Source organism: Amblyomma maculatum, chromosome 10 (genome assembly GCF_055883805.1).
Source record: "Amblyomma maculatum isolate TAMU_Amacu chromosome 10, ASM5588380v1, whole genome shotgun sequence".
Lineage (NCBI taxonomy): Eukaryota > Metazoa > Arthropoda > Arachnida > Ixodida > Ixodidae > Amblyomma > Amblyomma maculatum.
Genome location: NC_139353.1, coordinates 61,113,794 through 61,126,288, shown reverse-complemented (window position 1 = coordinate 61,126,288; position 12,495 = coordinate 61,113,794). Strand labels below are relative to the sequence as shown.

General features: G+C 49.4%; 1 protein-coding gene across 1 annotated transcript; it reads right to left on the bottom strand.

Moving 5' to 3' along the window:
* Positions 1-2,810: 2,810 nt before the first annotated feature.
* LOC146176639 (uncharacterized) lies at positions 2,811-6,318 on the bottom strand. The gene is made up of 2 exons (XM_084581345.1): positions 5,213-6,318; positions 2,811-3,057 (listed from the first exon to the last, which is right to left on the bottom strand). Exons 1-2 carry the CDS (start codon positions 6,316-6,318, stop codon positions 2,811-2,813), a joined length of 1,353 nt encoding a protein of 450 aa, XP_084437471.1.
* Positions 6,319-12,495: the final 6,177 nt, after the last annotated feature.

The following is a 12,495-nucleotide window of genomic DNA, read 5'->3' as shown; positions in this document are numbered from 1 at the left end:
CCAGCGCTGAAAGGTAGGTAGCCCTGTCTGTCTAATGAAATCGCAATCAAAATTGCGCTTGCCGCTTTCGGTACAACACGTGAAAGCGCGGGACTCGTTTGCTATCAGGGGAAATGCCACAGGCGATTTTAAAGCGAAAAGGGTTTACAGAAAATTGCGACGCCTGGTTGGGAAATACAATTTCTTTACATGCCTTCGCCTCCGCGTTTGTTTTCTAAACTCATGTTTCCAATAACATCTTTACGAGGCATAATTCGTCAGGTAGCGACGATGTTAGTGCTTCGAAATATAAATAGAACATACTCAGCGCGCAGCAGCAGATATTAAGCTGAACAATTTGTACCATTCAAGCTGAAAGTGGGAACGCACACATGCCTAACACTTTTCGCTCTGATTTAAAATGTTTTGCTGCATATTCTTTAATCACTTAAAAACTGGCTGAGAACGAGAACCGTGAAATGAATTCGGAGCACATACAATACATTAATAGAGGATAGACAAAACGAAACCAGGAACTTCAATCTACAAGCACCCTAATTCAGTTTCTCGTTTTATTTGGTTCCATGCCATTGCGATGGCAGCGTCAAATGAAAATATGGCAGCGGATTTGCACACCGACTGCAGGCTTCGCAAATGAAGTCATCATTTGCGAACAATTTTTTAGAGTTTTAAATAGATTTTTCAAAATGCTTTCTACAGCGAAAAATTGGGGCGTGAAACTTGCCCGTTATCAATCCTTAGACAAAGTCATGATCCGAGGGCAGTATTTCATTATCTAAAAATTTCCAGTTCACATTTTACATACTTACTGAACTTAAAATGCCCGTCACTGGAGTCTTATGGATAGAAGATCGTGCTGCTTACTGGATATGTTCTTGGCCAGCACTCATTCTTAAAATCCAGGTACATTATGGAATTAAATTGTACTGGTTGGTTTATGGGATTTAACTTGTCAGAGCGATTAAGGCTATGAGAGACGGGTATAATTATTGGTCTTCTCTCCACACAGTCAGGTAGGAATTTACACCTGTTATTTACACTCTCTCCTTCGCACTATATTCTGCGAAGGAAAGTGTGTATGCTACACTGCGTCCTGTGCGCAGTGGGAGGTAACTTAATGATTTACTGTGTGAAGAACACTTTGGGAATTTGCAAAGGAATCTTGGCTTTGTTCTCAAGAATTACTATGTATTTGTGATTTGTTTAAATTGCAAAAGCTAGTTATGATTTTGCAGCTTATTGCAACCAGAGCGAAACGTGTGCGCAAAGGTAATCCACTGCCAACAAACACAGCACTCTTCATATTATTATAGCTTTACAGTTTCAGAAAACGTTTTTTTTTTCTGCGACAATGGTTATTCAGACTGCTCAGTTCAACTAAACAGCAGCTAATAAAGCATCACTGGTCAAAATAGTATTAGTGCCACACCCTCAAAACTTCGTTGTACATTCCACAGAGGAGCGTTCTAACAGGCGCAAGGTCAATGGCCTCTCTGCTAACATCGAAGACGAAGCAAACAGAGAATCAGAGGTAGCCGAAGCCGAGCCGTGATAGTTATCATCATCCTCATCAGCCTGACTATACCCACTGCAGGGCGAAGGCCTCTCGCATATTTCTCCACTTAACCCGGTTCTGTGCTAGCTGCATCCACTTGACCCCTGCGAACTTCTTAACCTCATCCGCCCACCTAACTTTCTGCCGCCCCTGCTACGCTTTCCTTCCCTTGGAATCCAGTTTGTTAGCCTAAGCGACCATCGGTTATCCTCTCTTCGCACTACATGTCCTGCCCATGCCCATTTCTTCTTCTTAATTTCCACTAGAATGTCGGTACCCTGAGTTATTTCTCTGACCCACTCTGCACGCTTCCTATCTCCTAATGTTACCCCTACCATTTTTCGTTCCATCGCACCTCTGGGTTGTCCTCAACTTAAGTAGAACTCTCTTGGTTAGCCTCCACGTTGCAGCCCCATAGGTGAGTACAGGTAAGATGCAACTGTTATATACTTTCCTCTTTAGCGATACCGGTAAGCTGCTACCCATAATTGTGAGTGCTTGCCAAAAGCGCTCCATCCCAATTTTATTCTTCTTGTTATTTCCTTTTCATGGTCCGGATCTGCGGTTACTAACTGTCCTAAGCCGTGATAGTGAGCATGTCTAACTGCGACTTTCGGACGGGTTTTCTTATTATCGGCCCTGTAGCCTGATAACGCAAGGTTGTTTCTTGATGGGGTTCATATTCATCATTCAGTTACTATACTGGGGAAATTTAGACTTAAAAAGAATTGACAACTCCTTCATTGCTGTTATTTCCTAACACATCTCGCTCTTTCATCCGGCCTGATTGCCGTTTGGTGACATAATAAAACGTCTTGGGCCTAGCTTGTATTGAAAAGATGTGAGATGCAAGGAGACGGAAAGCACCCTTATCGCGGGCATGCACTTCACCTTTTATAAACTTTTAATAAAACGTTTTATAAGTGTCACTCTGCCGTTCTTGTAGGATGTTCACAGTTATTCTAAGAGCATCGCGAATGTTGAGCGGGAACAATGGGTCAGAGGAGGTAGCTTTTTTTGTATACCCAAGTAATTTGTTTGCTTTGTGTTGTAGCCGCGGCGGCATGCTGGGCCGTACAGATTAAGAGACCCGCACGAGCGATCTGCGCGCTGACTTCTTAACCAGTGCCACGCTCCCCCTCTCGGCGTTGCCATTCACACACGTCACAGCATCACGTGACACTACATACCAATCGCGCACAATGCGATCACATGATACTTCATTCCCTTTCCCCCTAACTGTTTTACACCAGCTCTATGGGGTATAACGATCAGGAGGCTTCCGAGAACGAGCACTGCGCCGAAGAGGTGGCGTGTCCGGAGGTGGCGCATGCTCCCGGAGCGGTGGTGCAAGCAGCGTGGACCTTGCAGGCGAACTGGCGTTCTGTCCCCGCAACGTAGATGCTTGGGCAGGCTGTGGTGCTGAGGAATCCTGTGGCTCAGACGTATCTAAGGAAGGGGTCTTAGTAGACGACTCTTCCGGTACAGAATCAGGCATTGAACTAGGCACAGAAGGATACACAGTTGTCCCGGATTCCACACTTTGAAACGAACACGGACGTAGGTTGTCAGCATGCACAAACCTCTGTTCCTGCCCTATTCTAACATTGTAGGTGGATGCACTGCACCGCTGTTTTATAACGCCTCGCAACCACTTCGATTCCCCAGGACGTAGTCCTTGGACGAGCACATGATCGCCTTCCTCAAATGATCTCCATGACCGCCCTCTCTCGTTAGCCTTCTCTTTCGTCTGGTAGAACCTGTCGACCATACGTTTTTCCAAGTTCGGTTGGAGAAAGGTCAGGCGTGTGCGCGGCTTCCATGACAGAAACAATTCCGCGGGTGTCAGCCCCGTGGTTGCGGTTGGTGTGTTTCGGTACGTGAACAGAAATTGGTCAACCCGATGTTGCAAGGTTTTCTTGATCCCTGTTCTTCTCTCGTCGAGAACCTGTCGCAAATGGTCCCGCTTAATGGTCTGTACGTACCGCTCTGCGCTTCCATTTGATGCGGGATGGTACGGTGGCGTCCTGGTATGCCGCACCCCATTCCTGCGGAGAAAGTCTGCGAAATTCTTGGTACAGAACTGTGGACCATTGTCCGTAACTACTTCTTCTGGCAGGCCGTAGGACGCAAAGACACTCCGCAGCTTTTCAATGGTCTTCTCGGTAGAGGTGGATGGCATGACGAACACTTCTGTCCACTTGAAATGCACATCCACTAGGACTAGGAGCCACTGGTTATCGGTAAAAGCAAAGTCCAGGTGGATTCTAGTCCTAGTGGATGTGCATTCCAAGTGGACAGAAGTGTTCGTCATGCCATCCACCTCTACCGAGAAGACCATTGAAAAGCTGCGGAGTGTCTTTGCGTCCTACGGCCTGCCAGAAGAAGTAGTTACGGACAATGGTCCACAGTTCTGTGCCAAGAATTTCGCAGACTTTCTCCGCAGGAATGGGGTGCGGCATACCAGGACGCCACCGTACCATCCCGCATCAAATGGAAGCGCAGAGCGGTACGTACAGACCATTAAGCGGGACCTTTTGCGGCAGGTTCTCGACGAGAGAAGAACAGGGATCAAGAAAACATTGCAACATCGGGTTGACCAATTTCTGTTCACGTACCGAAACACACCAACCGCAACCACGGGGCTGACACCCGCGGAATTGTTTCTGTCATGGAAGCCGCGCACACGCCTGACCTTTCTCTTTTTTCAGAGCATTATACAGAGGCTTAAGCTTAGCTGACATGTTCGGTACAAACTTCCCGTAGAAGTTAATCAAGCCCAGGTAAGCTCGCAACTGTGCCGCATCTTTTGGACTTGGTGCCTCTTTTATCGCTTTCACCTTTTCATCTGATGGCCGAACGCCCTTGTCGTCCAGAATGTGGCCTAGGTAAGAGACAGATGTCTGAAAGAATTTACACTTTTCCTTTTGCAATCGCATGCCTCTTTCTAGAAAACGTGCCAACACCCTTTCCACTCGATGAAAACATTCGTCAAATGTTGAACCTGCGATAAGCACATCATCCAAGTAGCAGCTTACCCGCTCAAGCCCTTTAAACACATCATCCATGACAGACTGGAAAATAGCAGGTGCACTTGTGATGCCATAGGGCAGGCGCGTGTACTTGAAAAGCCCCAGGTGTGTATTGACAACCACCATTGATTGTGCCTCCGGATGCAGTTCCAGCTGTTGGTACGCTGTCGACAAATCAAGCACTGTGAAATCCTTGCATCCTGACAACTTTGCAAACAAATCTTCCATCACGGGAAGTGGATAATGGTCAGTTCGCAGGCACGGATTCAATGTAACCTTGAAGTCCCCACACACTCTGACTTTGTTGTTCGCCTTAGGCACAACAACTAGGGGCGTCGCCCAGTCGCTTTTCTGTACAGGGACTAACACTCCCCTGTTCACAAGAGACTGCAAGTCAAGTGACACGGTTTCCCTCAAAGAAAATGGCACCTGTCGCGCTTTGCAAAATACGGGGTTGCTCCCCTCCTTCAAAACCAGCCTGACTGGACTACCTTTGATCAGCCCCAGAGTGGGCTCGAACACCTTTGCGTACTTCTCAAGTAGCGCCGCAACTTTGTCTAAACACACGCCAAGCACACTTGACCAGTCTAGCTTAAGAGCCTCCAGCCAGTCACGCCCTAGCAACGCAATGTCGCTATTGTTGTCGGTTTTAACGACAATGAGCAGAAGTTGCTTGCACTGACCATTATGTTCGACTGGAACCGTCAATTTCCCTGTGACTGTTAGCGGCGACCCACCGTATGTCCTCAGCTTTATGTGGCAAGGCTCTTTAGGTAGACTGGGCCACAATTTCCTGTATAGCGTTTCTGGCACAATGGAAACAGACGCACCCGTGTCTATTTGCATGTTAACATCCTTCTTGGCTACCTTGAGACAAATTTCATAATGCCCTGGGCGTTCTGCACAAGAATAGACATTGTACAACAACACTTGGTCACAATCCGCGTCCTCCACAGCTACCGAATTAGCCGCGTCTCTAGACTTGAACTTGCACATTTTCGCCAAGTGTCCGTAACGCTTGCATGCACGACAACGATACTTGCGAATTTTGCAGTTCGATGCTTCGTGCGCTGAGCCACACCGAAAACAGACCGGCGATTCAGACACTCGGTCCCTTGCTAGTCCTGCACCGGTTGAACGCTGCTGCTGGCGTTTCCCACCGCCTGGCTTATGACGTACGGCGTCGACTGTACCTTGCGTCCCGGTCGGTTGAAATTCCCGACTTTCCTTCCGCGCTAGCTCGATGCTTTTCGCAACGTCGCAGGCGTCCGAAAACGTCAACTTGCTTCTCTTCAGCAACTGTGCTTGCCTTGCGCTGTCGCAGAGGCCCACTACAAAGCGGTCTCGAAGAGCCTCATCGAGGAATTCCCCGAATTCGCATGAAGCTGCCAAACGCCTCAACTCCACTGCATATGCTGCTATGGACTCTCCCTGATGCTGGTACCGCCGATTAAACTTGAATCGTTCTGCGATGACCATGGGCTTTGGGGTGAAATGACTTCCCAGCACTTCTACGAGTTCCGCATAAGTCTTGTCCTCTGGCGTTTTAGGCTCTAGCAAAGTCTTCAGCGTCTTGTAAGCCCTCTTGCCTATTGCCGTAATAAACATCGAGACCTTGAGGTCGTCGCTCACCTGGGAGGCCTTCAGGAAGTGCTCGAACCTTTCCACGTAGGACTCAAAATCCTCGTCTCCGTCCTCGACGAACTGGTCGAAACTTCCAAGCGTTGCCATCCCTGTGCCTCGCCCACACGCTCTCCACGAACGCCGGTGCTTCCAAGCTCGCCGCGATGAGTTTCACGCAGTACAGCAGGATCACGAACGCCGCGATGCGTTTTACGTAGTCCAGCGGGATCACGAACGCCGCGATGCGTTTTACGTAGTCCAGCGGGATCCCATCCTCGTCGCCAATTATGTTGTAGCCGCGGCGAGCGAAGCAGAGGCAGAGCGACTAAGCAACATGTTTATTCGGCACGCTGGGCCGTACAGATTAAGAGACCCGCACGAGCGATCTGCGCGCTAACTTCTTAACCAGTGCCACGCTCCTCCTCTCGGCGTTGCCATTCACACACGTCACAGCATCACGTGACACTACATACCAATCGCGCACAATGCGATCACATGATACTTCACTTTGTATGCGTGGTAACGATTGCCCCGTCACTTATTGGTTCATCCTTTCGCATATGCTGCCTGATATTCCCCTTTCATCCGTATGTTTTAACCACACCTCGGGACTAATAAATACTGCGCGCAGAACATTGTCATTGAGCACAATAGTGGATATTTATCTATACTGATATGGGCATTGGAGATCACGTTTTTATTCGTTTGGTTGCCGTAGAACACTAGGATCGCACCTCGTTGATAAATTGTTCTGAAAAGACCTTGCAAATTTCATGGCTAAGAAAACCACTGGGGCAGCTGTGCGTTTTAGCATTTCCCAAAAACTCGATATCTGAAGCCAATTTCAGACGTTCACAGAAACTTTGACAAATTCTACGCCTCTCCGTTTCTGACAACTAACATAAGGTTGGAAACACGTCCACCTCTGACTGGCCTCTTTCACTGACCACGAAATTGTGTTTTTCAAACTCTCTTACACAGTAGGATTCGCATCCAACGTCATCGCCAATAAGAACTTTAATAAGAAAACTGTCGTTCTGAAGCACATGCAGCGTATGGTCTGGAAGCAGGGCCGCCTGATTAACAGAGCAAATTAATGTTTAATAATTTAGACACAGCAAACACAATCCTGTAAAACGTCCTGCTTCTGCACGATATTACGAGATTAATAGAGTAAAATTGTCTGTATTTTTTTAAATAATGCATACATAAATCAGTACCCCAATGAAGAATAATTTATTATTTCACCCATAAAAGCTTTTCATATAATGTGTGCATTCTGTGCTTCTTTACATTGTGCACATTGAAAAGAGCTACGACAGCAATAAATAACTCAATGATCTTGAGAAAGATAGAGCACTTGTTTCTCCAGCTAAGTTCTGCGAGCACTCAAGTATGCACAAGAGCAACCTTCTCGATTCAAAATTCGCTTTGCTGAACATGCGGAAAGTTTGCCTATATGTCAGGAATAGCCTGACTCAACACAGATATCTACAACTGAACACAAAACGGATCCTTTCCTTAAGGAATGTTTCGAACGCTGTCGTATTTGCACAAGCGATATCTGAAAGAATGATTTTCCAGTTGACTCTCCTCACGGAGAAGGCACTAGAAGAAGGTTAAGTTCCCTACACAATCTGTCTTTTTGCATGGACTATAATAAATAAAAAACACGCACCATGAGCATGGATTTGAGAAATGGGGCTAGGAAGCGCGCAGAATTCTTTCTTCGTCGAGCTTCAAGTCAGTGAAATAATGCTTGTTTTAAGAGCACAAATTCTCTTAGCGTGAAGGGAAAAAATTTGAGCCTTTTCCTGTGGTGGTGGTTAAAACATTTATAAATAACAATTAAATGATTACAGAGGTGTTTGGGTTAGAGACGTATCGGTCTCCCCCTCACAATACTAGGTGGAGCCCCTATTCCGGGGCCCCATTGGCCAGCAACGCCGCCCGCGTCCGTTGAACCAAGGCCTTTTGAGCCTTGAGTTCTTGACAGCCGAGCAGGGCCGCCTCCCAGTCCTCTCTAGTTGGATTGGGGTTGGGGGGAATGGATGGGTTTGACTGGCACGCCCAGACCATGTGAAAGGTGTCGGCCACCTTCCCACAGTACTGGCACGCACCATCAAAGGACGGGTTGAAATGCTTAAGCACCGCCGGGCACAGTACTGTATTGGTAAAAATTTTGATGAGGAGGCGCTCGTCAGCGCGATCCAGTCCCTTACAAGGGGCCGGGTAGCGCCTGTGCTCCTCCTTGTAGTAATCGGTGATGTCTTTGAATGTAAGGGCCAGATTGTCTGATTGGGAGTAGGCTTCCAAGGACAAGGAGATAGCCCGGGGAGAGAGTGCGCGGGCGGCCTGATCGGCCTGTTCGTTTCCCCTGAGCCCCTGGTGACCGGGTGCCCAAATAAGATTATGCGGAGTTGGGTCTATGTATCGGCAGCTAGATTGCAATATACGCCGGGCAAGCGGGGGAGCCCATCCCAGCCTATAATTCCGACAGGCCCCTCGCGAGTCGGTGATGATGTGTTTCGAATTGGGAATACTGAGAGCCAGAGCGATAGCAATCTCCTCCGCGTGAGTTGTGCTGTAGGCTTTGAAAGTTAGCCCGTTAACCGTGTTTGTGTTGTGTACGACTGCAGCCGTATACCACCCCCCATGGTAAGGGCCGGCAACATCCACATAATACACGTGTTGCTGGTGACCATAGTATCGCTCCAACGCTTCCGCGCGCGCCTGGCGACGACCGTTATGGTCTTCTTTGGACATGTTGCGGGGAAGGGGTCGGACCCGGAGGGCGCGTCTCCAGAGTTCTGGCACTCTCACCCTTTCCTCAATGTGGTAATCGTGTTTGATGTGTAGCCGGTCCAAGAGGCGGCGACCGGACGTGGTCTGTGTAAGACGCGTGTATTGGCTTAGTAAGTGGGCTTCTCGTAGCTCCCGGAACGTGTTCACCACGCCCAGAGCCAGAAGTCTCTGGTTGGACGTGCTGACCGGAAGGTCGAGAGCCCGCTTGATGACTTTCCGGTGGATGGCCTCCAATTGATCCTCATCGTGTTTACGCAGGTACAAGTAGGGTGTCGAGTAGAGTATTCTGCTCGTTACAAAAGCATGGGCAAGCCGCAGTGCATCCTTGCTTCGTAATCCGCCCCGCTTGTTGGAGACCCGGCGGACCATACGACCCACCTGGTCTCCCACCATGCGAAGTTTGGCCAGAGTGGTGTCAACTCTGCGTTGATGGTGTATGAAGAGGCCAAGGACGCGGATCTCTTTGGCCTCCCGGATCGGTCCCGAGGGGAGACTGATGCGAAGCTGAGTTGTGTCTCGAGGGGATGGACGTACGTGCACAAATTCAGATTTAGCTGGGGCGCACTGGAGTCCGCAGTAGGTCGCGTAGTCGTCGACTACGGTCGCCGCTGCCTGCAGGCAGGACTCCATGTGGCCCAGGTTACCTTGCGTGGCCCAGATTGTGATATCATCCGCGTAAAGTGCGTGATGTATCCCGGGAAGAGAAGCCAATTTGGAGGGAAGATGAAGCATGGCTAAATTGAAGAGGAGGGGAGACAAGACAGCGCCTTGAGGTGTTCCCCTCGAGCCGATGGTGTATGGCCCGTGTTCCGCATCTTGTATGCGTATGTAGGCTTGGCGGTCTGTAAGAAATTGTTTTATGTAATTGAAAGTTTTGTTACCACAGTTGGTGTGACTGAGGTGATCGAGGATTACTTCGTGCTTCACATTGTCAAATGCGCCTTTAAGGTCCAAGGCCAGGACCACCTTGTCATTATGGGGGCATTCGACAGGATCTAATATGTCGTGGTGGAGCTGAAGGAGTATATCCTGTGCTGATTTTTGAGGGCGGAAACCGAACATGGTGTCCGCGAAAATGTGCTGTGTTTCAAGAAATTCGGAGAGTCTGTCGCGCACCATTGTCTCCATCAGCTTGCCGACACAAGACGTGAGAGAGATGGGGCGAAGGTTCTCCACATCAATAGGTTTGCCGGTTTTCGGGATAAAGGTGACGAGAGCCGACTTCCAATCGAGAGGGAGAGGAGTGTCTCCGTCCCAAATACTATTGATGTATTTTAGAAGCACAACATATGCTGCATCGGAAAGGTTGGCCAAAAGCTTGACCGTAACCTTGTCGCGCCCGGGTGCAGTGCCGCGTTTCATTTTGCTTAAGGCCGCCCGGAGGTCGTGGAGCTGGAACGGAGTGTCCAGCTCCGTATTCTCTTTGCCCGCATACGAGTAGGCGACCGCCCGGGGGTCCTTGGTGGTGCACAGGTATCGATCCCTGAGTGTGTGCGCTAGCTGTGTTGTCGTTCCTGTAAAGTTGTGCATGACTTTATGTAAGTGGCGTTGGGTTTCCGTGCGTGTTTGTGTTGGATCGATGAGCGCGCGGAATAGGCGCCACGTATTACGACCAGACATCTGGCGCGCAGCCGTGTTGCACCTGTCTACCCAGTTAGTGTCGGCTAGCTGAGCAGCATATTCCGCGGCTTGATGTGTGAGTTCGAGGATGCGTTTTTTAAGGCGTTTGTTATGTTTCTGTTTTTTCCATCTTTTGGTGAGGCTGCGGCGGGCCTCCCAAAGATGTAGGAGGTGGTTGTCTACGTCCGTTTGCGTTTCCGTGAGCTGTATCTGCCTTTCGTGTTGTTTCAGTGCAGACGTGAGTGATTTGTACCAGGTGTCATATCCCGACTGGAGGGGGTCTACGATAGACAGAGAGGTGCGGAATTTTGTCCAGTTCGGGACACAAGCTTGTGTTTGTGGGCGTTTCAGTGGACGCGTGTAGATGGTTGTGTAGATTATACAGTGATCACTACCAAGAGTTTCCTCTGTGTTCAGCCAGTCGGCATGGCGTATGTTGCGTGTAAATGTGAGGTCCGGGCAAGTGTCGCGTTGAATCGAATTTCCTACACGTGTTGGGTTGGTGGGGTCGGTGTGGAGGGTGAGTCCGAGTGTAGAGAGAAGTTCCGCAAGCTTCCTCCCACGTGTGTTCTCCCGGGGATACCCCCAGAGCCTGCTGTGAGCATTAAAATCACCGACAATCAGAAGTGGGTCCTTTCCCGCTACCTGCATAGCTTGCGTGAAAATTTCGCTTAACGTAACATTTTTAAGTTTCGGGGGACAATAAATGTTTAGAATGTGTACAGGTGGGTCAAACCGCCTTAGGGGCAGTACTGACACCATCGTGTACGCGAACGGTGGTGTTGTGGGGAGTGTGACTTCCTGTGCAGTATATTGCTTGTGAACAAGTATACATGTCTGCGGGTTGTGTTGAAATGTAGTGTAGTTTGTGAGCTTGACGCCTGCGCCGGGTTCCTGAAGGGCAACCGCGGCAACGAGGAATTCAGAGGTCTCAAGATAGAGGCGGAGTTCATCCCGCTTCTTGCTGTTCTTGAGACCTCTGCAATTCCACTGCGTTAGTGTAAGCGGCTGAGTTGTTCTGGCTCTCGACTTAGGGCTGGGGGCCATGTTCGGATACGGAGGGCGGGATTACGTTGTTAAGACCTCCCAGTCCGCTAGTGCCCGGCGCAGACATGCAGGAGTCTTCAGAAAGGTCAGACTCATCGGGAATGACTCTGTTAAATTTTGAAGGTCGGTTAACGTCCCTCATTGCACCCATGCGTTTAAGAACGCGAGGATTTTCCTGTATCCATTTTTGGATAATGTGAGTTACAGCTTGTGTCACCTGTGTGATGACATTGTCCAGCTGACGCGCGATTGTGTCATGGATAATTTTGGGAAGATCAGCCAACTGCGTTTCAATCGCGGTGACCCGAGTCTCCAGGGTTCCGAAGCGACTCTCCATATTATTAGGAATCTCCCTGTCTGTTATGTTTTCTTCCTCGTCGCTAGAAGAGGGTTGCGTAGTGATTTGATTTTTCAGCGAGTTAAGCTCACTGGCTAGTTTTTCGTTTTGAGCTCGCAAAAGGGCGAGCTCGCGTTTAAGTTCCTGCGTCTCGGCGGTGCTGGTGAGGGGGGGAGGGGAAGAAGAAGAAGAGGAGGCGACCCTTGCCCAGCTGCCTACCTTGGATTGTTTGCAGGCGGCGCCGCCAGGAGGAGGCTTTAGAGCTGGGAACTCCGCGTCTCCGGGTGGTGGCGTTGATCCAGTTGATCCCGCTGTCTTGGTATTTGGTGGCGTTCCGCCGCGGTTTTGCGTCTCCTGTTGGCGTTTCTGTTTGGCGGGGGGGCCCGATGTCTTGGGCCTTGGCTGTTGAGGCCTGATGAATTTCCCCGTGCATTCGCGGGAGCTGGTGAGGTGCGGCCCCCCGCAGATTATACACA